At 34.4% G+C, this 26,831-nt stretch overlaps 4 protein-coding genes and 1 pseudogene across 5 annotated transcripts; 1 reads left to right on the forward strand and 4 right to left on the reverse strand.

Moving 5' to 3' along the window:
* LOC120161356 lies at window positions 1–1,550 on the forward strand. Of its 2 annotated transcripts, none has more exons than XM_039171629.1 (3): window positions 1–38; window positions 536–848; window positions 1,354–1,441. In XM_039171629.1, exons 2-3 carry the CDS (start codon window positions 590–592, stop codon window positions 1,386–1,388), a joined length of 294 nt encoding a protein of 97 aa, XP_039027560.1. In that variant the 5' UTR covers window positions 1–38; window positions 536–589; the 3' UTR covers window positions 1,389–1,441. The 2 variants fall into 2 exon arrangements, with proteins under 2 accessions (XP_039027560.1, XP_039027561.1); XM_039171630.1 differs by lacking the exon at window positions 1–38 and adding an exon at window positions 1,532–1,550 and having other exon boundaries at window positions 528–848; window positions 1,354–1,422.
* A 1,902-nt stretch (window positions 1,551–3,452) lies between these two features.
* LOC120161161 (zinc finger HIT domain-containing protein 3-like) lies at window positions 3,453–6,165 on the reverse strand. Its single transcript, XM_039171422.1, has 8 exons — window positions 6,070–6,165; window positions 5,963–5,994; window positions 5,690–5,731; window positions 5,115–5,234; window positions 4,692–4,778; window positions 3,999–4,087; window positions 3,855–3,905; window positions 3,453–3,707 (listed from the first exon to the last, which is right to left on the reverse strand). Exons 1-8 carry the CDS (start codon window positions 6,147–6,149, stop codon window positions 3,654–3,656), a joined length of 555 nt encoding a protein of 184 aa, XP_039027353.1. The 5' UTR covers window positions 6,150–6,165; the 3' UTR covers window positions 3,453–3,653.
* Window positions 6,166–7,245: 1,080 nt separating this feature from the next.
* Window positions 7,246–11,336, reverse strand: LOC120161372 (annotated as a pseudogene).
* A 3,314-nt stretch (window positions 11,337–14,650) lies between these two features.
* On the reverse strand, window positions 14,651–15,053 carry LOC120161102 (glycine-rich protein 5-like). Its single transcript, XM_039171381.1, has one exon. The coding sequence runs from the start codon at window positions 14,996–14,998 to the stop codon at window positions 14,651–14,653; it is 348 nt and encodes a 115-aa protein (XP_039027312.1). The 5' UTR covers window positions 14,999–15,053.
* A 4,189-nt stretch (window positions 15,054–19,242) lies between these two features.
* Window positions 19,243–19,743, reverse strand: LOC120161103 (zinc finger protein GIS-like). The gene has a single exon (XM_039171382.1). The coding sequence runs from the start codon at window positions 19,741–19,743 to the stop codon at window positions 19,243–19,245; it is 501 nt and encodes a 166-aa protein (XP_039027313.1).
* Window positions 19,744–26,831: the final 7,088 nt, after the last annotated feature.

Here is a 26,831-nt window from a genome sequence, read left to right on the forward strand (position 1 = left end):
AAGCTATCAACCTTTGCTCTTATCGATCTGTTGCAAAAGTGATTTAACTGATTGCTTTTGAATCCTTTACTTAATCTTTTCGTTAAATTTTTTCTAATTAGAAATCTTTGAAGCTTCATACTTTGTCGAATCTATCTGCGAATTCAGGTTAGTAATGATCCAAAAAAAATGATAATTTTCCTTACCAAATTGCTGTAACATTGTTTTGGAAGGTTCTGGTTTTGGTGGTAATCTATTAGAGGATTTGGCTTCGTTTAGACCTGTATTAGATTGATGCTTCTGTTTTTCTTCTTCAAAATTGAAATTCATATATCTTCATCATGGTTCCTAGGTTTTGTTGGCATGCTCCCAAATAATTTAGTCAGACACCAGATTCATAGGATTTTAAAGTTCGGTTAGTTAAAATTTAAAAATGTTCCAATCACCTGCAGATTGGGTAATGATTTCTGGGAATTCATTGCCCTTCTGTAATTCATAGTACTGTTGCTGTAATGATTTGTGGGGCTTTCCTTTTAATCAGGTTACTGTTCATCAGGGGATAATATTGTTTGTGATTCAAAAGAAGTGAGATTTTATCTGAAAACCTGTAATGGGAACTGAAGAGACAAAGGACCCTCTGAAAGGGGTTGATTGGAAAGCAATTGGTAGTGAGTTGCAGAAGGATCCTAGTGCTGGTGGTAAATCAGCTGTAAAGAAGCGGCTTCCGAAGAAAATTAGGCAAATTCCAGATTGTTATTTCCTTCCTCGGATGTCCGTTCCTTCTGCTATTGCCTTCTATGGAGCGTGTATTGCCGGTGGCATTGGTGCTGGAATGCTACTCGAGGTCTGGATAAACAAGAAAATTAAAGGTACACACCTGAAGATATATATCTTTATTTCTTGAACAAGTGAGAAAGGCATGAAGCTTCAGCTCTTTGAACTTTTATTTATCATTATCATTGTCATAATATGTCCAAAGTTCAGTTGCTCGTTTAAACGAGACAGTCTAGAGAAGAATTGCACGACTTAAAACAGTCTCCAAGGACTGAGGCCATCGTGGAACTCATGTGTTCAATATTATAGGGAAACATATGATGAGAATTAGGAAATAGAAAGGATCAAACATTATCTTACATTTTCCTAAAAGACTTGAGAGATGGGGAAATGTTGTCCGGTCTGGCTTGCCCCTCATATAATCGGCATACGAAGGGTGTTCATAGAAGTCAAGATAATCTTTTCTTTTGTTGGTGTGGGGGGGGGGGGGAGGCGGCTTTGTGTTTATGATAGTAAGTTCATGAAACATGATTTTCGGTTTGCACAAGTGTGCTCTGGTTTGAGGTCAAGCTTATAGATAACGAACTTTTTTTTTCGCAGAGGACGGAGGTGTAATATGGGAATTCGACAAATAATGCTTCATATCGTTAGAAGAGATCCTTCCTCTTGGTGAGTTTGAACATGGCAGTTATTTTGCCTGAGTTTTCATATGCAAACAGCTAGTAATAAGTGTTGGGCTGTCTTTGTGTGTTGATTATTCATTTGCTTTGTTTCACAGATTGAAAATTATACTACAGGATCTATATTGGTTGGTTTTGATGATCAAAGAGTGAAGAATTAGCATAAAATGGTAAATAATGGCAAAAAGTAAATAAAATAGATTGACTTAATGTGAAGGGACAGTCCATATAAATTAAGGGGTGCTTGTTTTGTAAAAGATGGGGGCGCTTTGTTTCTTATCTATGCTCCCCCAATAATTTACCCACACACTTGAAAATAGTGTTGAGATAGAAAATTAATATTCATATGTAAAAAAATCTTTAAAAAAGTGTCTAATAATATTATAATTAAATATGATATTCAAATCTGAGTATTCGATTCTTAGATATGTATATTCTTACCTTACTAATAAAAAAAATTAAGGATCTTATGGAACAAATATTGATTAAATGGATCATTTATCTATTTTTATTCTCAATTCACAGATAATGTAACTCTTTCAAATAAATCGATTAATTTTAGATATTGTAAGATATGATAAAAAGTAACAAAAAATAATTTTAAATTATATCCTATAAATATATGATTAATTAAAGTTTCTTTTTTGGGATAAGCAATTGAAGGTTATTTTTTAAGTAATACGAGAAAATATTCATTTAACGAAAATCGTATCAACAACGTCTTGACAATTACAGATTGAATAAACACAGTCAGGATTATCATAAAATCTTACAATGATCGTCTTGTAATAGTTTGATAAACAAAAGTATCAACAAATGAAGCAACGACGTATATAAACTGATCACATTAATGGCTTCGAGCACCAACCATGGAAGAGAAAAACTTGAAGATCTAAAATGACAAATGGAGAAGACGATCTCCCCTAAAAGACATTCCCATCCATGGAAGCATGTTGAAATTCAGACAAAGAAATAAACCTTTTTCTAGAAAAATACAGACCAAGACATGGTATAGCAACTATATAATCTCTAAAATTTATATATTTTATTATCATTTGGTCATAATTCAATAAATCTTTAAAATTTAAAATCTTATCAAATTGATCATCATTTTAAGAAAAATATGAAATAAGGCTTAAAGGGGATTTAAACTTTAGATCTAACTATAAACGATCGATTAATATCAAATTTTAAGGAGGATATGGATTGGATTTGGAAGGGAACAAACCACATATCTAAAACTCCATAATATCAAGTTAAATGATTATTATTGGATTGAAAAATAATACTTAATTTAAAATATGATTGATATAAAATTTTAAATTTTTTAATTAAATTTAATAATCCTCTTTTATCATCTTTTTATTTTTTGTAAATTAAGCTTTTTAATCTAATCAATAATTTTGAAATTTTATATTGTATATAAACACATTTCTATGTGTCGTTGAGGTATATTTTATTAAAAAATATATAAGTTTAAAAATACTAATAAAATCCGAATCAATACATTGACTATCATTAATATGCACTGATACCAGAAAAGAACAATGTGTTAAAAAGTATATATTTAAGAACAATTAACCAATGATTATTCGTTTGTTAAAATCTGTGATTGTTAACCGTCACTTTTAACAATTTGATTAATCAAACCGTTTAACTTTAACGGTTTGATTAATTAACAGATAAAAATGTAGTTGTTATATCGATTAACATGTTAATTTGGACAATGCTTTTTTAAAAATGTAGACAATAAGAGTAACGTTGACTTAAAAGACTAGCACTAGAAAGCCCTTAATCAACAATCTTTTACCCGCATTGTTATTAATGTTTATGAAACTGTTGAATGAAGTTGTAACATGCATGGCTTTTACTACAGTATGCATTTGGGTGGGATATGATAGTTATGTTCTTTTGACATTTCATGTAATGACCATTGTTTTATATATCCTACGGAATGAGCTGCGGATTATATTTGACAATATATTTTAACTATGGTAGATGATGACCATGAGTTATGGCATGGTCCCAGTGATGTTCCCTGGTATTCAACAAACAAAGGCCATTGCAGACATTTTCATCGACACAATAAAAATATGTATTGTTAAACTTACAGAAACATCAACCGCTGACCCGGTTCAGATGGCAGGACAGTTCCTCATCTGAACTCACAGCAAAACTTGGATATAACCATGTTGACATCGATTCATTCGAAAAAGAACTTCAATGGCCTTTGTAAAATATCATATGTGGACACGGATTGATCGTAGATAAAATCTGATAATAGAGAAAACAATAGCAGGTTTAACTTTGGATATAACAAGTCCTGATCAGCCACTATCTGCTATTCATATGGAAACCCAAGAGGTGAACAACTGTTAAAGTAGACCTTAAGGATTGCACTGTTTGAAGATAGTATAATACCTTATCACTGAAAATGCGGAAAACATCCACTCCCATAGCTTTGTCGAGTTCCTAACAAAAAGAAAAAAGGCAGAATTATAAGACACATGAACATCATCAGCAAAATGGATTCTCGACTTTCAAAGTACGAATAACAACACTGACATTCAATGCTTCTGGGGAGCTATCGATATTAGAGATAAGTTTTTGAAGATGTTCATCCTTCAAGGCTTCACGGACTTCATTGGAAGAAGCTGCGTGAGGGAACATTGTAGATTTAGTGTGACGGGGTTTAATCAGCTTCAGCATCAAGACAATTTTATCTAATGGTTCTCTGGCTCTAACATAATAATATAGATCAAGAAAACATTTGATCATACAAACTAGTTATCTTAAGCTGGATATAATTCAAGCTTCTACAGTGCCAGATGTAAAACATTTGTGTAAACCAAATCTACTTAAAAGCAACACATTCGGCCTACTATAAAATGCAAAAAATATTCTACTACAAGCCAACCACAATGCCTTTTAATGAATTAAGACCACTGTATTTCTCCCATGAATATTCCGAATTCTGGTAGAAAACACAGTTTCTACCGGGAATTTCAATTTATTCAGCCTTTTTCGTGTTCTTTTATTTACAAGTTAATTATGAATCTGATTAGCTTTCCATTATAGCTTTTGCAATTTTTTTGCGCTTGAAGATCTCAATTGTGTAGGCAACTATCAACAAGATGTTTGTGGATAAACTATAATGAGTGGAAATTTTTTCTTTTTCCAAACATACTGCCCACTGCTGCAACACAGTTTTTGAATAAATATCCGAGCTACGATTAGATTTTGGGAAAAAGAAAATACCAATAGCCTGCATCTGCATTATTTGTAGCACTTCACTTGGGTCATCAACTTCTAGTTTCCTTTCCACTTGAAATCCTGGATTACCACCTAATAGATACGAAACAAACACCATTTGAGATTTTGACCGTTCCAGCAAAAGAAGAAATATATAACAAAAAGCATTTGGTTTCAAAAGCAAATATGATGAAATGTCTTTATGTAGGTTCTTAAGAGATGTTACGACATATTGAAGTTCGTAATTAGTGCATATGAAAAGGAAATATGAATAAGGTTCAAAGGTTGTGGCAGACGAGTAATTCATTAAATTTCTGAAAAACTGAAAATAAGCATATCTCCAAGGCTACACATAAAACGGATTATTTGGATTTTCAAACAAAGGAATTTGATCATTAAAAACATGCAACTGCATAACAGAGTTCTTACTGGCTCTTCCTTCAGATAATTCTGGCTTGACATTGGGGGTCATAGCATCAACGGTGGACTCCGACTTGACAGTAATTGTTACAGCATCATTAACGGACCCTGAGTTCAAACTAGAGGTTCCTGCAATATTCAGACACTCACAATAGTTTTATATTAGGCCACTGTGCAACTATGAAGCAAAGGCCAACTTCGGCTAGGAACCATCAAATTTTCTTTTAATGCTGGCTTCCGGAAATAGACCCCTGAGCTATATTATTTTCTGGTTGAACCGAACTTAAGTTGAAATACATATCACTTATATTTGCAGTTGGTTTCTGATTACATAAAGCTCGGTATGGATTACCAAACAGACCAGAAGAGGTGTGTTGATATTACCAAAGCAAATGAAGAATTCTTGAATTTATCACTTCATAGGAGTTTATAGCATCATCAACACCAGAAAAGCAAGCCCAACGCCACAACCTTATATGAACTAACTTCGTACCTCTCAAAATGTACTGATATATAAAAGGACATATTTAGAACATCAAACATTAAAAGCACAAGCATCCTTGATTAAAAGGAAAAGTTCTCACCAGACTTCTCTTGTGTGGATTTCGGTTTCACACTGGGAGTTTCTGCATCATTCATAAAAGCACTTCAGTTCCAGTAAACCCAAATTTTCCTTCTAATCTTTCTCTACAAAACATGAGACCTTACATCATTGTTTCATTTGTTTTAGGCAACACATGTTGATGGAGAAAATTTCAAGTATTTGCCAACATACATATTGAAATAAAAGATGGGATAGAATAACTAAAGGGGGGAGAGAGAGAGAGAAAAGAGAAAAAAAAAATTGGGTGGCATACCTTTATGTGTCTTGAAACATGGCAGAGAACAACTGATAAATGGAAAGAGTAAAATAAACCCACAAATGATGAACAGTTATAAAGAAAGAGGAAACTGAAGTAATTACTAAGGAACAAGACAAGAGGGGAACTTGTACTTGGACTGAGCTTTGTTGCAAACTTCATACTGCCGTGAAGGACCCCCCATTTATTTTCTACTTCTTATGTTCAGGTTTTTCTTCTTGGTATTTGTTAGAATCGCAGAAGTGTTGTCGACAGACGAAAGTGGGGGTGGGCCTAGGTTTGAATTGTTGGAAAAGAATTGGTAAATTACATCTATAGGTCATTGATTTATTAATTAGTTTGCAAATAGGTCCTTAAACTTTAAAAATTCACACAAATCACAGTTAATTTATTGGTAAACAGGTCATTGCAAGTGAAAGTTAACTTGGAATATTTTAATCATGACAAAATTATGACTTTTAAATAATTATAATCAAATCATTTGATTATTCTATTGTAGCAATTAGATTATGTTCAATATAAAATCTATTTGCCTATGATGAACCACAAATTTCATTACAAAATCCGTCTTATTTTTTGTTTGATTCATCATATTAGGTTTCTGATAATCCCTTTCGAAAGTCACAAATCACTTTCAAAACATTGAAATTTATTAAATCAAATAAAGCCCCTAACATCTAAAACACCCAAAACTCAAATCACACATTTGTAACAAAACTAACCAAGTTACCCAATTCCAATTGGATTAGTTGAAATAATCTGCATCAGACAATTGTCACACTTTAGAGAGATGTTAGACATTAATATCTTGAAAGAGATAATATACCCGTGACAAAATACATAGCAAAGGTTAAAAGAAATAAATAAATTATCGTTTTTTCTTATTTATCGTGACTAACCCATTAGGCCTCGTTTTTGTTTAGTTTTCCTAATACGATTTAGTTGTTATTTTACTTTCTTGCACGTCACTCAACCCAATGTGACAGAGAGGAGACCCCTCCTTCCTTCAAACTCACAAGCGAGCTGCAACACATCTTTAAGCCCCGAGTTCATCTTATGCCGTCTCAAGAAGAACAAATCAATTCTAGAAACCATGAAATTATGGAATACAAAATCGTATCTCAGCATCTACAATACTTCTCTATATTCACATTCCTGGCTAAGATCGTATTTGCAGATTAAGAAGAAGAAAAAAGAAGGCATCAACTCTCAAGACTCGAAGAAGTCTTCTTATAAATGCCTAAAAAGGGTTATAACATTTTTAGGCTTCATGTTGCTATGAATCTAGAATTATAAATGAAGCAAGGAAATACCACTTGAAACAAGTTTTTCTACATATAAAGTCCTTCGGGAACCCCTTCTTTCTTTTTGAACATCACCTTTTCCTTGGCCTTCTTGAAGTCTGCATGTGTCACCTGAAACATGGGATTTTTTAAAATCAGACACTCGTACAAATAAATTACTTAATTTAATATATTGAGTACGACTCGTGATATCAGTTCTCTGTGTCAATGACAAGTTCAGTTCTAATTTTTCCAGAACAAAGAGAGGATAAATAGATCTCTTCACAGATTTTGCAAATTATGGCACCGTGTATGCTAATACAGTGGAACATTGACAGTTATAAGTAGTTTACCGGAAACATAACCCTAAAATTGAAGAATGTGAAGCATTCTACTTGCAGAGAACGGATTTCAATGCAATTTCTTCAAGACCTTAGTATCTTGCAGTGCCAAAGGTTTTGACAATTTAGTTTACAGTTTTTTTCCGCTTAAATATAGCTTTCAGCATCTAATTCTTCAAGTGTAACAGAATATTTCTGCAATAAATACTTTTTGCCACTCACTAATAATGAATATTTAGCATTATTTCTCCATATCCTATGGAAAAACTAAAACGTAAAGCAGAATTAGATGTACGGCAATTTGCAAAAGATTTGCAATTTTAATTGCCATCAGCTTTAGATTCTAATACATGCATATCCAGAATGTAATCTTGCAGTATTGAATAAATCTATCAATCAGGTATTCGGGTTTCAGTCCTATTACCTATGGAGCAAGGGTGTAATTTTGTGCAATTAAGCTTATAAGTCATAAAACATACTTGCATATATTTTAAGAAAAGGGGTTCAAAAATTTTATTTAATATGAATTAAACGAGTCTAACCTTCATGCGTCGCTCTCTTAAAGCAAGCAAACCGGCCTCAGTACATATTGCCTTTATATCAGCTCCAGAAAACTCATCTTTAGTCATCACAAATTCTTCCAAGTTGACATCATCAGCCAAAGTCATTTTTGATGTGTGAATCTTGAGTCCAGAGATTTGAAAGAGCAAAACTTTATGAGTAGACAAGAATAATGAAACATATTTGATGAGATAATCACATACCTGGAAAATGCGCCTCCTTGTTTTGATGTCAGGTAGGGGGAATTCAATCTTCCTATCAATTCGACCAGGACGAAGCAAAGCTGGATCAAGACTCTCAATCCGATTTGTTGCAAGAATCACTTTCACATCTCCTCTTGAATCAAAGCCATCTAATTGGTTCAGCAACTCCAACATGGTCCTCTGAATTTCACGTTCTCCACCAGAATGGGCATCGTACCTGTAGGGCAGATTAATGAGAAGGGTTCCAAGTGTATATCCATCGAGGCATAACTGTTTCACTGACTTACCTCTTAGTACCTACTGCATCAATTTCATCGGTGAAGACAATTGAAGGGGAAAGGTCATCAGCAACTCTGAAGTGTTCTCTAACTAACTTGGGACCATCTCCCAAGTACTTCTGAATCAATTCACTGCCAACAACACGTAAGAACGTTGCTGATGTAGAATTAGCCACCGCCTGAAACAACATATAGACATAAAAAAATCAGATCTAACTTTATACAACAAAAGATCCATTGAAGCGCGGTAAGAGTGTAAACTTTAAACCCGTAGATATAATCAATATAAATACCACTTTCATGGTACATGCAAAATCATATATTTCAAGTTCATGTGTCCATGCTTCTGCTCTGCTCTGACTTTCAGAACCTCATTATGCCCGGAAACTAGCACTTATGTCTAGACTCTCGACTCTAGATATGACATGTTTTGTCTCTTAATCGAAAAAGAGAATAACTTGAAACAGAGGGGTTGGAATAGCACACAGATTAAACCACTAATTACTAAAGACAGATGTGCATTAAAAGAGAATTTTTAAAAATATATATATACATGGCTGGAAATAAAAGAATGCACACCTTCGCAAGCAAGGTCTTGCCTGTCCCTATGTTTTAAAAGGCGCGAGGCGCTCCAAGGAGATTAGCTACCCGAGAGACTCAATTTTTGAGGCGCTTTGAGGCGAGGGATTCACGTACGCGAGGCGCTTCTTTTGAGTTCCACATAACCTTTCCCCCTCTCTTGGATTCCAGAAATAATTGTATTCACACCATGATCCCCGTCACCCCTACTCGGCCCTACAGACTGCCACTGGATCAAAACATCATCCGTTTCAGTTTGCAACTCACCATTCTGCCCCCAATAGACTTCTCATTCACAACCCACTTAACAGGCCTAGTATGGTTGGATTTCCTAATTGAAGTAGGTGCAACACCATAGTCAACCGAACGTGCAGAATCATCCGAGAAGTTTGTATTTCTCGATTCCAGACCCACGTGCTTCCCACTTATTTTTGTCCTATTATCACTGCCAACTGGCAGCCCACTAACTTCTAACATACTTGTTTTAACATTGCGCCCATCTTCTTGATCAGCCTTATCTTGGCCCAAGGTGACAACCCCCATGCTTAAACTCCTTTCTCTCCCATCAATACAAACCCCCGACATAATCTGCTGCCCTGGAACTCCACCTAATACTGTCTCCTCAGAACATAAATGGGTCATTGTACGTGAATCGCTACAAGCATCGCCTCGTCGCCTCTCGCAACCTCCGACGACTGAATCGCCGCCTCATGTACTCGCCGCCACCTTGGTGGTCAGAGGCTTTCTTCTAAACGCCTCGCCTAGCGCCTCAGGAGCGCTTTTTAAAACACTGGCCTGTCCCAGGCTCTCCATACAAGATGACTCCTTTTGGAGGCTTAATACCTATGTCCTCATATAGTTCAGGGTGAGTGAGTGGGAGCTCAACTGCCTCTTTAATCTCCTGTATCTGAGCATCCAAACCTCCTATATCGGCATAAGATTCCAACGGAGCCTTTTCAACCTTCATCACTGATACCATGGGATCAACTTCATCTTGCAGAAGCCCAACAACAGAAAGAACCTGAGAACACACAATAACCGAGCATAAATTTCTTTCTGAGAACAATGAAATTGCAAGAAATGGAAAAAGAAATAACGGCTACAAAACCCTCAAATAAAAGGAATTTCATAGTTCATACTAGTATTTTGGATCAGCACTCTGAGATGTTACACCCCATGCTTGAGCCCGTTGAACCCATTTAAGAATTAAATACCTAATCAAATGTTCGTATTTCTAAAGCTCATCAATTTAACCTAAAGCAACAATGCATGACTAAAACCCTGTTATCACTTATCAATTTCACCAGAATTCTCAACATAAGATATTAACTGCCCAATCATCATTCTAAATTGCATCAGTTCTATCAGCTTGTAGTTGCAGATATAAATTCTCATAATTACCCAGCACTAATTCTAAATTACAAAATTAAAAAATGTCACAATAGTTCAGTGTCCTTTCAGACGAAATAGTACTTAAATTAATTTTCTTTTAAGAATCTCATATGAGAAACCCTAAAGCTAAAAATATTAAAAAAGTAAGGGTTTAATTTACCTTTTTGTGCATCAAAATAGCACATCTCCAACTGATCCTTATCCACAAACGATAAAATCCCAACATAATGCTCCGGCCCAACTGACGACGAAACAATTGCATGATTCTCATCGATCAGCTCTTCCAAATTACCCACACTCATGGGTGATCCTCTCAAATCGTCGACTTTAGACCTATCTTCCTCGGCCTTCTCTTCCTGCGGCTTGAGCCGTTCCTGATTAGCAACGAACTCCTCTTCCATAAGTAAATAGTCCTTGACCCGCTCCAGTTTCAACAGCCGAAGCTTACACTTAGTATGCGGCGTCACAGTCGGGAGCCGAGCTGCAGCTTCGGGTCCTTTCTGTTTTCGTTGTTTGCGACCCACCCTAGCTGGGGGTGCCGCCGGCTCAAATTTCTTCTCCTTATCAGAACCATCCTGTTTCCGGTCCCCAGGAAAGCCTGGCCGATTCAGACCGCCGGGCGTTCCCTGACCCATGATTTAGGGTTCTTTTGAACAAGATTTCGAGGATTTTTTGTTGTTGAAATTATGGTGTTTTCTTATAAAATGGAAAGAGTTCTTATTTGTTAATTCTTCTGTTGGGTTGAAATGGAAAATTGGGTTTGGATAAATTGGATCATGCAATTTGTTCAATTGTTTGGGCCTTCTACTAATAACTAATAAAAGAGTATTGGATCACTCGGTCTCGTCCGGGTCGTAGTTGAGCCTTTTAATTTTTAGAGTAAACTACATGAATGGTCATCAAAATTTTAATATATTTACATTTTGGTCACTTTTTTTTAAACTCTATTATTAACTTTTAATTCATTCCAGTCATTATCTTCACATGTCGTTAAGAGATATTGACACGACGCGATGTCTTTTTTCTTTATTCTTTTTTCAATACGTGACTCTGAGCCTACCACTAACCATCTCATATCCAAGATGAATTTCACGAATTAATCCCAACATAACTCAATTCCTCACCCACAAAACTCTGATACTGTCGAAAGATTTTTTTTTCATGACAAAGTGTTACGACAATGATTTTTTATGATGATCTGTTTTTTTCATACAATTTAATTTTATTTAACAAAATGCTTGTGGTTAATTACTATTAAGCTATATATAGAACTCACCTCACAAGTACCCGTAAAGAGCCCACATTAGTAATTCAAGTACTACCATTTGTAGTACCCATAAAAGTTGTTGTGATTTAGCATAAACCAACTTATTTTTGACACAAAAAGATACATTTTTTATATATTCATCGTCACCCAAATACTACACTTCAACAAAAGTTCATTGATGCTAGAAGCCTAGAACTATTTAAGGAAGTTGTAACTTTCCCTTACTGCAAAATAGGTGTGAATATTTCTGGAGGTTAATGACTTTGAATTTGATATTTCGGCTTTTACCCCCAAGTTCATAACTCGAGGCTATTGTATGAACTACACAATATATTTCAAGAAACAACTCCTTTTTTGTTGTTTTATATTCCATATATTTGCCTTTTTTCATTTTCATTACCATAGTAATATATGATAAAATATTCATGACGATGAAAAAAATCAGATAACTTCATTATCGTATTAATTTTAGCTATTTGATATGAGCCTCTTCCTCTCTTAGATGAGAGATAGACAAAACAATCAATGTAGATGTTTCATGAAAGTGGGGTGCTCAAATACCAATATTTTTGTGTTATGTATATATCTGCGTGTATACATATGTATATATATGTGTATTAGTGCATTTATATATATATAAGTTTTGTTGTTTCATGAAAGCGGTGTGCTAGAATACCAATACCTTTTTATGCTATTTGTAGGGATGGATCAATAAGAGTAATTGAGATAGTTATTTAAAAAAATATTATATAATTTAAATATTTTTTTAATAATTTATTTTCAATCTTAAAATTATATATATATTTTTTTAATTTTAAAAATTCACACCTTAACATAAAATATATCATTTGTCCCCTGTTATGTGTATATGTATAAAAGTTGTTTTAAACTCTTTGGTTTTGTTGTTTGACTGTGACTAGTGATGTCTGTCATCCGGCAGCTGATGAAGTGGTCGAAAATCGAATGTCCATTGCAGCCAGTTCACTTCACGTACAAAAGAAGCTGTTGGTTGCTGTCATTCCGGTGCTGATCTAAAGCCCTAACGTACAAAGATCTTTTGAATCTGCCTGCAAAAGCAAAACCCTAAATTAAATGAAAACCTAACAGCTGTAAATTCAAGCGTCTGCATGACAGTAGGTAAAGACTTGGCTATTCATGTGCTGGCCAGCATTGATATTTCAACCCCCATGCATTAATCCGGTCACCAGACCACTAGTAAATTCGGTTTCAGGTTTTGCTGACAACCAAGCTCATAGTAGGTCACCTCATTAATGAAAATTATTTACTCTTACCACCAATTACAATTCAAAAACCGCTCCTGCATTGAGCATATTTCATGCAGTTTTTTCTTTATTGCTTGCTTTATGTGATCTCTCAAACTTAAGGATTTAAATTATAGCGGCAAACGTTATGTTAATTGTATTTATCGTAACTGTGAATATAACCAATTACACAATTGTTATTTTAAATAGTATTATTATCGATGTATACCAACCATTATTTTGATAACGAATTGTTATTTAAATCTTTACTCGATACTTTTGATATATGAATCCAAAAAGTTTGAATATCAGGATAGGTACATGCCCATCTCCAAGTTGTGGCTCTGCACTGTTTTGAGATGATCTCCATGAATAATTCCATCTTCACAATTCGTTTCTGAAAGTTGCCAATAAGACTTTGATTACGTTGGTAAAAGTTCAAATTTTAGAACCTTCAGTCAAGTCGATGGTATAGTTAGTGGGGCCTTGCACCCCTAAAGAAATGGAGAGAAATGTTTTCAGTCCTCTTAAAAGTTACAAATTTTTAACTAAATATTTGTAATTTCATTTTGATTATAAAAAATTATAATTAAGAAAGAACACATGATTTTATGTTTTGGGTTTGAATATTTATAAAGTATATTAAAAATCTAGGGATATGAAACTACAAAATCTTAGACGGTACAAAATTAGATAATCACAAGAAAATATAAAGAAAATATCTAAATCATATAAGAATTTGAAAATTTTAAAGAGTATGATCGTCCTATTATCCTATCGAATCATCCATGATTTTAACTTCGATCTTACAATATTGAATATCTATCTTCATTCAAATTTCATCAATGCTAAATTGATGTTTAAATATATTCTAAATATTGGGATGATTGTTGTTTTTATTACTATGAAAGGTATTGTTGTTATTTGTTACTAATATTCTTTTTATGTCCTATTAAAATTATTTTTATTGATTTTTATAAAAAAATATAACCTTGACCTTTTATTATTTAAAATTTATTATTAGAAATAATATGGAAACTTTATTTTAAAAACATTTAATTAAACATTTTAAATATATATTTTTATAAATTTTAATTATTTAATATAATTTTGATCAAAAATTAAAATAATTAACTAAAAAATCAATAACGTATAACTTTCATGAGAAGGTGACATTGGTTTAAAGTTGTCATGTCACATTTGAGTGTAATAATGAAGTTAAGTTAAGCAGTCAGTGAGGATAAATGGATATCCCACAAATATACAATTTAATGGGACGATAATTAGAATTTATGATATAATAATTGGATGAGATTAAACGCATTAGAATGATAAAACTATCTCAGATTTAGGGTTGTCAGACCCCATAAATCAAGAGCTAGGAGAAGATAAGAGAACATTAAATTCATATGGTTAAAACTAAAACACACATTAACAAACAAAACATAACTAATCAAAGAAGACTATCAATGCTGGCTCACACAGATTAAACTATTTATGGTAAAGCGCCAGAACTATTTCAGGGTAAAGGAAGTGCACCACCGCCAGCTCCTGCTCCTGCTCCACCGCCAACGCCACCTCCTACTCCACCACCAAGGGGATTAGTAAACACACCGAGACCCCCAACACCGCCGCCAAGTCCACCTAGACCACCCATACCGGCACCAACACCGCCGATTGGCAAGCCATTAGAGCCGAGCCCCGAGAAGCCTCCAACGCCACCGAAAGTGACGAAGTTCTTCTTGTCTTCAACTGACGCACCACTAGGACCGGTCGTGGCAGTCATGGAAGTGGTTGTGAGCACATTTCTTGCAGTGGCGTGAACCACAAACAATGCAAGAACGAGCAACGAATACCACTTCGCCATATCTCTTTATCACAACACTCTCTTTGGTGTGTTTCTTGGCACCTGATATGTGTGCATGGAAGACCTCCTTTTAAAGGCTAAGGAAAACAAAGGTGTAGTAAGGGGACAGTTGTGAGCATTGAATGTGTTTTAAATGCGCAGGTACATAGCTTTTGACGTCTTAAATTCTTCAGCAAACGACACGTCCTAACAAATTTATTTATTTTTAATTAGAATCAACCAATTTTTGAATAATGATTTTATTGAAGGGAAAAATAGAATTATGACAGTAGTAAGTCATTCATCTCTTTTTGTTTGAATGGAGAGTCACAATTAGTGTTATTGATAGGTTACAAAGAAAGACTCACAGTGTGTATTGTAAGATTCGAAAGAAGAAGAAGTCTCTTTTTTTCCAATCATGTATGGTAGTTTATACAAAGACCATCAATATTGGTGTGAGACCTAGAGTTATAATAGTTATTTGTAAATTGATATAGCTTATAGATATTGTTTATAGATAGCAAATTTTATTTTGAGAGATAATGTTGAATAGTCAAATAATCATTTCAGAAGACATGTAGCTGTTTAGAGGAAATGGAGCTTTGGAAACTTTGAGAAACAAACTTTGAAGGCCTCAAGACTTACTAGGTGGAGAATATGACACCAGTGATCGTCCGGATGACATCGACCATTAAAGATTTCTTTAGGAACTTCAGAGAAAATATAACGAATTTTTAATACGCTATTTGATCAATTTCGTTATAGTAAAAGTGTTTCCAATTCTAACTTTTGAATGACAAGCCTGATAATATTAGTTTAAGTGGTTGAATGTATGGGAAGAATTTAATTTGGGTAGTTTTGATGGGATTTTAGTTAGGGTACCACAACAGGCGTAGGACTAATATCGGGTATTATAGAAGCGATGATGAACCTCCCAATCTAATTTGTTCCATTTGTAATCATTAAGATTCGAACTCCTGATTTTATTTAAAGGATTTAATGTTTTATCCTACTAGACCAACCAGTTGTTGCCTTGTTTTAATATATTAACAGTAAAAATAATAATTTCACGGATAATACTAAATTCTACTAAAGTTAGGATTTCAAGAATATATGCGTATGCAAAAGTGTAATATTATGTACATCTTAAATTCGTACAGAAATTATATAATGGCAAAGATATTATTGGATAAAAAAATTATATTATATGCTGATTTTTTCGATTTGTACCATTATTTTTGTTATAAAGTGAAATTAATTGGTTATACTGATTTATAGGCAGAATTTGATAGACAGCATTGAAAGCAAATAATAGTAAGTTAATTATGACATGTTTGTAATATTTGAAGGAAACGCTAATTGTTATATTACACATATATTATTGCAATATCGGTTGTATTAGTACGATATAATTTAGGTTTTATATTAAAAAGTAACTTACTGGAAAATGAGATGTTAATATTGGTTGAAATAAATAAATAAATAAGTAAATAAAGGTTAAATAATTTATCGTTTCGTGTAGTTACTGTCTATTGTATTAATATTGATTGAAGTAATTTTGTTCAGATTCATGTAATTTCAAAAATTAGATATTGTCCTTAAAGTTAACATAATCTTTCAAATTTCATATATAAAAAAATAAAGTGAAATCATGCATGGTGTTGTTATTTTTCATATATATATATAAGAGAAAGCTCAAGCAGAAAGGATCAGAGATTGCTTTACGCATAGATAAAATTCTAGGGACCATACACTGAAACAATGTATTTCAGGGAAGAACTATGCGGTAGCAAAAATATTACCCATAATCTTAGAGAAACAAAAATGAAAAGTAAGGTAGCGTCTTTTAATAATGGCAACTGTATATATTCTTAAGACATATGACATGAGACAGTGAGAGACTGAGAAAAGGTTAATGGCGATTGAAATTAAAAATTTAAGGTAGCTAATTTGATAACTGTAGGAGGGTTTTGAGTGTTTTATTAAAGTAAAATAGAAACTGAAATAAAATTAAAAGAAAATTGAATATTGGATATCGAGTATCTGACCTGCAAATTCAGATGTTTTCACGAAAAATATCAGATAATTTTATATTGAGTCAGTGAATCATTGAATCGGGTCATCTGAGTCAAATATTTTTAAACACTCCCAATTATAAACGAGTGGATAATATATACTAGGAGGAAACTCTCCTTTTATAGCTGAAAATCGAAGTAGGGTATAAGATTATTTTAATTTTTATATATGTAATTGCTCGTTTAAATCTTGACACCAAACTTATTGAGGATTTTAATTATGAGGGTATATAAGATAAATATTACATGGACAATATGTATTCGTAGTTTAGGATTTATAATATCATCAATTGAACGAGTGTCAACTCAATCGGTCAATTATTAAATAATTTTTTTATTTTTATACAAATATTAATATTATATTTTTTTCCTGAGAATTGATTTCATTAATTAACTATATCTTAATTTAATTAATAAATACTTGAACTATCCCTACTTCTATATAGATGCCATATATTGGTAGGTTAAAATATAATATATCAGTATGTCGTATATCAACTTAATTGATGTCTTCTTCAATTACCCCTACTTCTGTAATATATATCGATATAGGTAAATTATATTAATATTTGATGTATTGATCAACTAATTTAGATATGATATTATAAAAACTCATTATGATAATGATTTTTCAATTAAATTTGCTTCAATTCATAATGTAAGAATCCAATATAAATATTATATATCGATAGTTATGATTTAAGATATCGTTGATACATTAAATCTTAATTCATTGGATAATGTATCGAATTATATCTACTTTTTTATAAATGTAATGTCAACATTTTACTATTTAAAGGGTCGTTGATAAATGGTATCATAATTCAGTCTAATCAATTTTCTTATATGCAATAATGATTAACATGAAGTTTGAACAATCATTATTGTTAAAAAGGAAAGATCAAAGAGATTTCAAATATTATCCAATTATTCATCTCCAATAACTTGTCCCATCATCCACTTATAAAATTCAAGAAAATTTGCATGTTTGGTTCTCATTTACGACAAGCATATTAACTAAAGCAGATGAGAAAAAAGAAGAGAGAAATTAAGAGTTTTAAGATGGAATTCGTTTTAGTGTTGGTTCTTCTTTTCCCAGCAGGTAAAAAATTCATTGATTTATCGGATGAAACCCAGTATATTTTACGTAGCTTTTACCTACATATATATAGGGTGTCCTATTTAAAAAAAATATATTCGAGAAGGAATTTGGTTACTTTTATTATGTATACTAGAAAAGGAAGTAGCATACAATGCTAATTGTATGTGCATATTGTTTTTTCGAATTTTAATGCATGTAGGAAAAGAAGCAACATGAGAGAGAAATGCCAATCAACTATAACTCTTGAAGGTTGCGTAAACGGTCTCTGCTTCGAATAGTGCATTGCTACGTATGGAGATAAAGCCGGAGTTGTGTTGAGCTAAGAAAGGAGTGGGTTGGACTATTGTTTCTAAAATTTTTAATTTCTTTTTATTATTATTATTATTATTATTTTATAATATGTTTTCATCATCTTTTAAAATCTTAGAAGTTTATTCACTTTAACATAAATCTTATGTTCGTCTCTTATTGAACCTCCTATTACTATTTGCCCGAACTTGTGCAAATTTAATGGGTGATATATATTGGATAATACTCGGTGATATATTCAAAAATATATTTTAGGGTGGATGTACATATGTTATCAACATAAAATTTTTAAATGGAGTAAACTCGAATAAAATTTCAGGGCAAATACCATTAAAAAATTAAATAAGTAATAAAAATTTTTGACTTTCAAGATGAACGCGTACCCATCCTTAAAAAATTATAGATCCGTCGTCTATAATACATTAAAATAATATATTAAAAATTTAACAAGTCTAATTATGTTTAATTCGAACTTTAGATGTGAGAGATTAAACTCAACTTGTATTTTGATTTTTGAACGGACTTAATAATTTTATCAAAGTATATTTTAAAACGTGTAATAGATTAAGAATCAAAAGCAATATTGGCAACTCCTATTCTCAAATTACAATCTCTTTTTGTAGGAAGAGTACAAAATCACAATGAACGTAGTGAATCGATGAATGATGATCCAAAATTTATAGCTACTTCATTTCCCACACCATCTGCAAAAGAATCTAAGTCACGGTATCTTTTTATTGTAAAAAACGCGTAGACAAATTGAAATCGAGGGAATTTGCTCATAAATGAAGAGATAGATCAAGCTTTTGATATTTGCCCTTGTATTCACCCATTCCAATGGACTGATCGTCACCCTGATGAGCCAATCCTCCATTGCCCCGTATGCTCCTCTGCCAATTCAAGTACTCCCGCTCGTCTTCCTCTAGTCGAATATGATGATTTCCATTGCCGTGGAACCCGGTAGCAGCACCGTTCGATCCGAATCCATCCGCGAAATACCGGAAGTTAGCAGCGTGAGCTGCTATGTACATCGGAGAGTGTAACAGGCCTAGATGGTGGTGGCTCGTAGGGGGTGCATCATAGAAGGCCGGAGAAGACGATGAGAAACTGTTATTCGGTTCATTTTCGAATGCTCGTTTAGCCTTCCTTGCAACGATTCTTTCCTTCTTGTGAGCGTTTTGATGGCCTCCCAGGGCCTGAGAACTGTGAAACTTTCTTGAACAGAAGAGACAAGAGAAAACCCTCGTTGTTTCTTGGCTTTGTTTATGATCATCTTCCATGGTCGTGGACACACTGAAAGAAGTGGGATAAACAAGTGTGGGAAAAGTGAAAAAAGAGTGATTATGTAAGAAAAGAAGTGGGAGTTGGAAAACGTGAAGAGTGAGATGAACATAATATAATTGTTGAATGGAGTGCTGCTTGAGCTTGACTGTACATGGGGACTGTATGGGCTTGGGAACTGAAGAGATAAGCATGGGGGTGGGGGAAGTATTTTCCATGAAGTTTCTGCATGCTGAGACCAAGTATGGTATTGGCGGGAATAAATGTTTTTGGATAGGAAATATCGTAATATTTCTCCTCTTCAACACCATTTCCCCCTCATACTCTCTATCATTACAATTGGATTAAATTAGTCCATTTATTATTAAATAAATCGATTTGATTATTCTATTATAAGATTTGATTTGTTCATCATTCAGTGGTGGGGTCTGTTGTGAAATTCGGGTTAATTTCCACCAATAACAGATTCACCTTGAAAACTATTATCTAGGTGACTAGTGTGAAAACGATTGTACTAAAAATCACCCCAAGGTAGATTCCCAGGAAAGAGGAGGGGTCACAATGGTCCCTCTTAAAACCCACTTTCCTTAGACAGAACTACCAAGACAAGTAATTTTAATAGGACAATAATTGACAACAACTATACCCGACAATAGCTATTAAATAGACATAAAAGAGAACACCAAAATATTTCACTAATAGAGGAAATATTACAAAGAGAGAAAGAATACAAATAGCCTTTAAAATAGAAGAAGGCTTATATTTGTGGGATGATTAACTAAGGAGGAGGAGGGCTTTATTTATAACAAAAGAATTTCCCCTCCTCCTTATACACAACCAATGTGGGACTTTTGCCAAAAACCAACAAATCTCCACCTTGGCAAATTCCACACACATCTCTAAAAAACAATCTTTTAATTTGTAACAATATTGACCAAATCTAAACAATGTTTAAACTTGACCGCAGTTACCACTTTTGTCAACATATCAGCAGGATTCTCAGTGGTCCGAATCTTCTGGATTATGACTCCACCTTCTTCTAGAATCTCTCGTACAAAGTGATATCGAACATCGATGTGCTTCGTCCTTGCATGGTAAACTTGGTTCTTTGCTAAATGAATAGCACTCTGACTGTCACAGTACACTTTGATGTGCTTTTGTTCCATTCCCAATTCACCAAGCAACCCTTGAAGCCAAATTGCCTCCTTCACAGCCTCTGTAACTGCCATATACTCTGCCTCTGTAGTAGACAAAGCCACTGTTGACTGTAAGGTGGACTTCCAACTGACTGGTACCTTTGCAAATGTAAACACATAACCAGTAGTTGATCGACGCTTGTCCAAATCACCTGCATAGTCTGAATCACAATACCCAAATACACACTGACCATATTGTTTGTCCTGCTGAAAGACCAAACCAACATCTACGGTGTTCATAATATATCGCATAATCCATTTCACAGCTTGCCAATGCTCCTTTCCAGGATCATGCATATACCTGCTCACAACCCCAATTGCCTGTGAAATATCGGGTCTTGTACACACCATTGCATACGGAACCTTTGACATGTATTCCCGTTCTGCATCATCCTTAGGTGACATGGATGCACCGAGCTTGAAATGAGGAGCAAGAGGTGTACTAACTGGTTTTGACATCTCATTTATGCCAAAACATTTTAGTACCTTCCTCAGATATTCTTTCTGAGACAAACAAAGCATCCCCAATTTCTTATCCCTTGATATCTCCATGCCTAGAATCTTCTTCGCTTCACCAAGATCCTTCATCTCAAACTCCCTGTTCAATTGAGTCTTTAGTTTCGCAATTTCTGTCTGACTCCTGGAAGCTATCAGCATATCATCAACATAAAGAAGAAGATATATATAGGATCTGTCTTCTAGCTCGCGTAAATACACACAATGATCATATTTGCTTCTTGTGTACTTCTGCCCTATCATAAACTTGTCAAATCGCTTGTACCACTGCCTTGGAGATTGCTTCAATCCGTACAACGATTTTTCTAATTTGCACACCATCTCTTCTTTTTCAGCAACTTTGAATCCATCTGGCTGAGTCATGTAGATTTCCTCATCCAAGTCTCCATGTAAAAATGCAGTTTTTACATCCATCTGAACTAGTTCCAAATCCAACTGCGCTACCAAAGCCAACAAAATTCTGATGGAGGAATGTTTTACAACTGGAGAAAATACTTCATTATAATCAACTCCCTCCGTTTGAGCGTAGCCTTTAGCCACCAATCTTGCTTTGTAGCGGATGTTATTCTTGTCAGGAAATCCATCTTTCTTTGCATATACCCACTTGCACCCAATTGCCTTCTTTCCCTTCGGAAGACTAGCTAGTTTCCACGTCTGATTCTTTTGAAGAGATTGCATTTCTTCATTCATGGCAATCCTCCACTTTTTATGTTCTGAACTTTGAACTGCTTCATTAAAAGTGGCAGGAACGTCATCAATTGCAATTGGTGATGCAAAAGAGACCATATCAGCATAACGAGCAGGTTGTCTAATGGTCCTCTTTCCCTTTCTGAGTGCAATTGATTCATGTTGTTGTGGAGGTTCTTGGGCCTGAACCTCTTCTTCATCTGACTCTTCTTCTACCATAGGAGAGTCAACATCAGTTTCTTTACTGGTTGGGACAAATTTGCTTCCTTCAAACTCCACCTGTTTGGGAGTTCCATCTGTCTGCTCCAATTTTTCTGAAGTCACCTTTCTCAACATGGTAGATTCATCAAAGGTAACATCCCTGCTGAAGATTATTTTCTTTGTTTATGGACACCAAAGACGATAGCCTTTCACACCAGAGGTGATCCCCATAAAAATCGCCTTCTTTGCTCTTGGATCCAGCTTTGACTCCTTAACATGGTAGTATGCAGTGGAACCAAACACATGTAAGGAATCATAATCTGTAGCAGGTACTCCAAACCATTTCTCTAATGGTGTTTTACCACCAATAGCAGTCGATGGTAAGCGGTTGACAAGGTGACAAGCATAGACCAAAGCCTCAGCCCAAAATTCTTTGCCTAACCCAACATTAGACAACATACACCGAACCTTCTCCACTAATGTCCGGTTCATACGCTCTGCCACTCCATTCTGTTGTGGTGTACCTCTGAAAGTGAAGTGCCTAACAATACCTTCCTCTTCACAGACTTTCAGAAATGAATCATTTTTGTACTATCCACCATTGTCTGTACAGAGACGTTTGATTTTTCTGCCTGTTTGAGTCTCCATCATCTTTTTCCATTTAAGGAAAAATCCTAGCACCTCATCCTTTGTCTTCATTAGATACACCCAAACTCTCCGGGAAAAATCATCAACAAAGGTGACATAATAGTGTGTTCCTCCCAATGAAGTTGTCTTGGAAGGCCCCCATACATCTGAATGAACATAATCCAAAATACCTTTAGTATCATGGATTGCTGTTCCAAATTTCACCCTCGTCTTCTTCCCTTTGATGCAATGCTCACAAAAAGCTAATTTGCAAGCCCGAGCACCCTTCAATAATCCTTGATCTATCAGTAATTTCAAGGATTTTTCACCAACATGCCCCAAGCGCATATGCCATAACCTGGTTGCTTCTGACTCCTGTTCATCAGTAGAAGCTGCCACTGCTGCTGTCACAACAATTGTACTACCCAGAAAGTAATACACATTGTTTCTTTTTCAGATTCCCTTCATTATCACCAGTGCACCAGAGATAATCCTCATAATCCCATCTTTTGCCCTCACTTCTAAACCTTTTGACTCTAAGGTTCCCACAGAGATGAGATTTCTCATTAAATCTGGTACATAATGGACACCTGTTAAGGTTCTGATTGATCCATCCTGATTCCTCAAGCGAATTGAACCAATCCCAAGTGTGTCAAGAGGGGAATTATTTGCTGTGTAGACAATTCCACCTTTTAGTTCTTTAAAATCAAAGAACCATTCTCTATTGGGGGTCATATGGTGGCTACAAGCTGAATCTAACAGCCATGAACTGGAACAGCTGGTTGATGGCGTAGCAGCGAATGCGAAATCTGAATCTCCATCATCATACTCGACCACATTTGATTCTGAGACAGCCTTCCCCCTTTCAGGTTTACCTTTATTCTTTAGCCTGGGACATTCTTTCTTCCAGTGCCCTTTTTCTCGACAAAAGGCACATTCATCTTTGCTCAATCTGGACTTTGACTTCGATCTCCCTCTACTTCCTTTATTCTGACTCTTGGAACGGCCTCTAACAACAAGAGCTTCTGCTTCGACACTTGTGTTTTCTTGTTTGTCTTTCTTTCTCAATTCATAACTATACAAGGCAGCAGTTACTTCACTGAGAGACACATCAACCTTCCCATGAAGTAGAGTAGTTTCAAGATACTCAAACTCATCAGGAAGTGATCCCATCAACATCAGAGCCAGATCTTCGTCTTCAAAAGTCACGTCCATATTCATCAGATCAGTCACCAGCTGATTAAAGCTAGTAATGTGATCATTCATAGTGGTACCTGGTACATAGTTGAAGCGGAACAGTCTCTTTTTCATGTAGAGTTTGTTCTGACCGCTTTTCTTCAAAAATTTCTCCTCCAGTGCCTTCAACAATTTACTTACAGAAGTTTCCTTAGAAAATGCATACTTCTGCTCTCTAGAAAGACACGATCGAATAGTACCACATGCCATTCTATTGATATTCTTCCATTCTTTCTCCTCAACATCATATGGTTTCTCTCCTTCAATAGCAATGTCTAGACCCTGCTGAAATAGGGCATCTAGAACCTCGCTTTGCCACATGCCGAAATGACCGGTGCCATCAAAAATCTCCACTGCAAATCTAACATTTGTCACAGCATTTCTTGCCAAAATTGAAGATGAAGAAGCGTCTGCCATTTCTGCTACAAATTCTATTTAATAGCTGCCAATGCAGAATGTCAATTATCCCAAGGAAATTTTTCTGATGTGGAAGATCAGCCTAAGCCGCAACCACAGAGCATACTAAAATAAACCAAGAGCTCTGATACCAATTGTTGTGAAATTCGGGTTAATTTCCACCAATAACAGATTCACCTTGAAAACTATTATCTAGGTGATTAGTGTGAAAACGATTGTACTAAAAATCACCCCAAGGTAGATTCACAGGAAAGAGGAGGGGTCACAATGGTCCCTCTTAAAACCCACTTTCCTTAGACAGAACTACCAAGACAAGTAATTTAATAGGACAATAATTGACAACAACTATACCCGACAATAGATATTAAATAGACATAAAAGAGAACACCAAAATATTTCACTAATAGAGGAAATATTACAAAGAGAGAAAGAATACAAATAGCCTTTAAAATAGAAGAAGGCTTATATTTGTGGGATGATTAACTAAGGAGGAGGAGGGCTTTATTTATAACAAAAGAATTTCCCCTCCTCCTTATACACAACCAATGTGGGACTTTTGCCAAAAACCAACAGGGTCTTCATGGGCCAAATTAATCCTACCATATTTAATTCATATATTAGTACAGATGGATGAGGGTGATGCGGTATGATTTTATTTTTTAACAGTATAAGGTGATTATAAAATAATATATATTTTTAGAATATTTATTAGTCATTAACAACACATTAATACTTTACAGATGCAATTACTCGAATCTGAAACCTTTAAGAAGAATAACAATGATTTTTACCTTAATGGATTTAGAATGAATTAAAGGGGTAGGTTTGAGTTTGCAGTATATTAATGAATAGCTTTGGTTTCATTTCTCAAAACTTATGAGAAAACACCCCCACATGGTGGAGAGCGAAGAGTGTGAGAAGAGAGATTAGAAGATAAGTCATGTGAAATGTTGGGATTGGGTGGCTTAAAAGCTAAAAGTTGTACTTTACCCACTTGATCTCTGAAACTGAGTGGGGGATGGAGATGGCCTTTATAATTAATATTCAACCCTTCTCTCTGATGTATGCATGCATATTGGCTCAACTCTCCTACTGCTGCAGGCAGTGAGTGAGTCAGTGGCACTAGTGGTGCGGTTCTCCACCGCCAATCGCATGCAAATTGTCGCATTTCATCCATACCTACCTTTGCTTTTTTCTGAACCAACTGTGGACAACCCAATGCTCTTCAACTCCTCTATAATTTGGTCCCCCGTGTGTTTTTTGGTTGGTTCTATACTTGAACGCAACAAGGAGAACCCATCAATTATGGCGAGTTATAAGATTTTTACACTTGAATCATATGTATTGGATTTCACTTTTACCTTAATATAAAAAAAATTCATTAACTATATATCTTTTTCCCATTTAAACATTTAAATTTCATTGAATCAATATAGATGTCTAACATTTCTGGTATATTTTTTCTAAAGTAATCCTCAACCTTGTGTCATCCCCTGTCCCTCTGTTGTTCTTGGCCTTTTCCCAAATCGACAAACGGTCAAAGGTCAATGATTGGCCAAAAGACCGATTACCACGACCAACTAAAGAAATTTAAGGGATATTTAGGAATTGGGAGACGATCAATCATTGGGTGGACGACGACGATTGAGGTGGCTATTCATCGATGACAAAGACCAAGGTGGTGACGATGATAATGACAACAATTGGTGTTTGGGGTTTGAAATTAAATTTTTTAATGTTATGAGTTCTTTTTTTTTAATTTAACAAAACTTTTAATTTTTTAATTATATATTTTTAAGGTTTTATTTTAAATTAAATTTTAAAACTCTATAAATGTGACATGTGTCAAATAATATAATTTTTTTAACTATTATTTCAAACCAATCACTTAAATGATAATTTTATAACATTGAACACTCATATTAATCAAAAAAAAAAGTTTAGCTACTTAAATAAGAAAATGAATATAGTTTAGACATTTTTTTATATTGAAATTCACTTTTTTATAAAGTTCCAACACCTACAACTTTTGTTACCGCATCGTACTAAAATTAACCCCTTATGTTATTAAAATAACTATTTTTGCTCTATTATTCTTTTAGCGTATTTTGATCTCTAAACATTTTATTTTAATATAATTTTTTTTATATTGTTTGATAAATAATTATTTTAACTCTTATTTATTGTTTTTAGAATATTTTATCCCA

The sequence above is a fragment of the Hibiscus syriacus genome, unplaced genomic scaffold (genome assembly GCF_006381635.1).
Source record: "Hibiscus syriacus cultivar Baekdansim isolate YM2019G1 unplaced genomic scaffold, ASM638163v2 tig00111398_pilon, whole genome shotgun sequence".
NCBI lineage: Eukaryota > Viridiplantae > Streptophyta > Magnoliopsida > Malvales > Malvaceae > Hibiscus > Hibiscus syriacus.

Excerpts from the sequence above, each read along its gene's own strand:
- LOC120161161 (XM_039171422.1), bottom strand. The coding sequence starts at position 6,149 with ATGGGGGGTCCTTCACGGCAGTATGAAGTTTGCAACAAAGCTCAGTCC. Across the intron at positions 5,235-5,689 it reads ATCCACACAAGAGAAGTCTG|GAACCTCTAGTTTGAACTCA; the intron begins GTGAGAACTTTT and ends TGAATATTGCAG. Across the intron at positions 3,708-3,854 it reads TCCGCATTTTCAGTGATAAG|ATTTTATCTACGATCAATCC; the intron begins GTATTATACTAT and ends CTCTATTATCAG.
- LOC120161356 (XM_039171629.1), top strand. The coding sequence starts at position 590 with ATGGGAACTGAAGAGACAAAGGACCCTCTGAAAGGGGTTGATTGGAAA. Across the intron at positions 849-1,353 it reads GATAAACAAGAAAATTAAAG|AGGACGGAGGTGTAATATGG; the intron begins GTACACACCTGA and ends TTTTTTTCGCAG.
- LOC120161102 (XM_039171381.1), bottom strand. The coding sequence starts at position 14,998 with ATGGCGAAGTGGTATTCGTTGCTCGTTCTTGCATTGTTTGTGGTTCAC.
- LOC120161103 (XM_039171382.1), bottom strand. The coding sequence starts at position 19,743 with ATGGAAGATGATCATAAACAAAGCCAAGAAACAACGAGGGTTTTCTCT.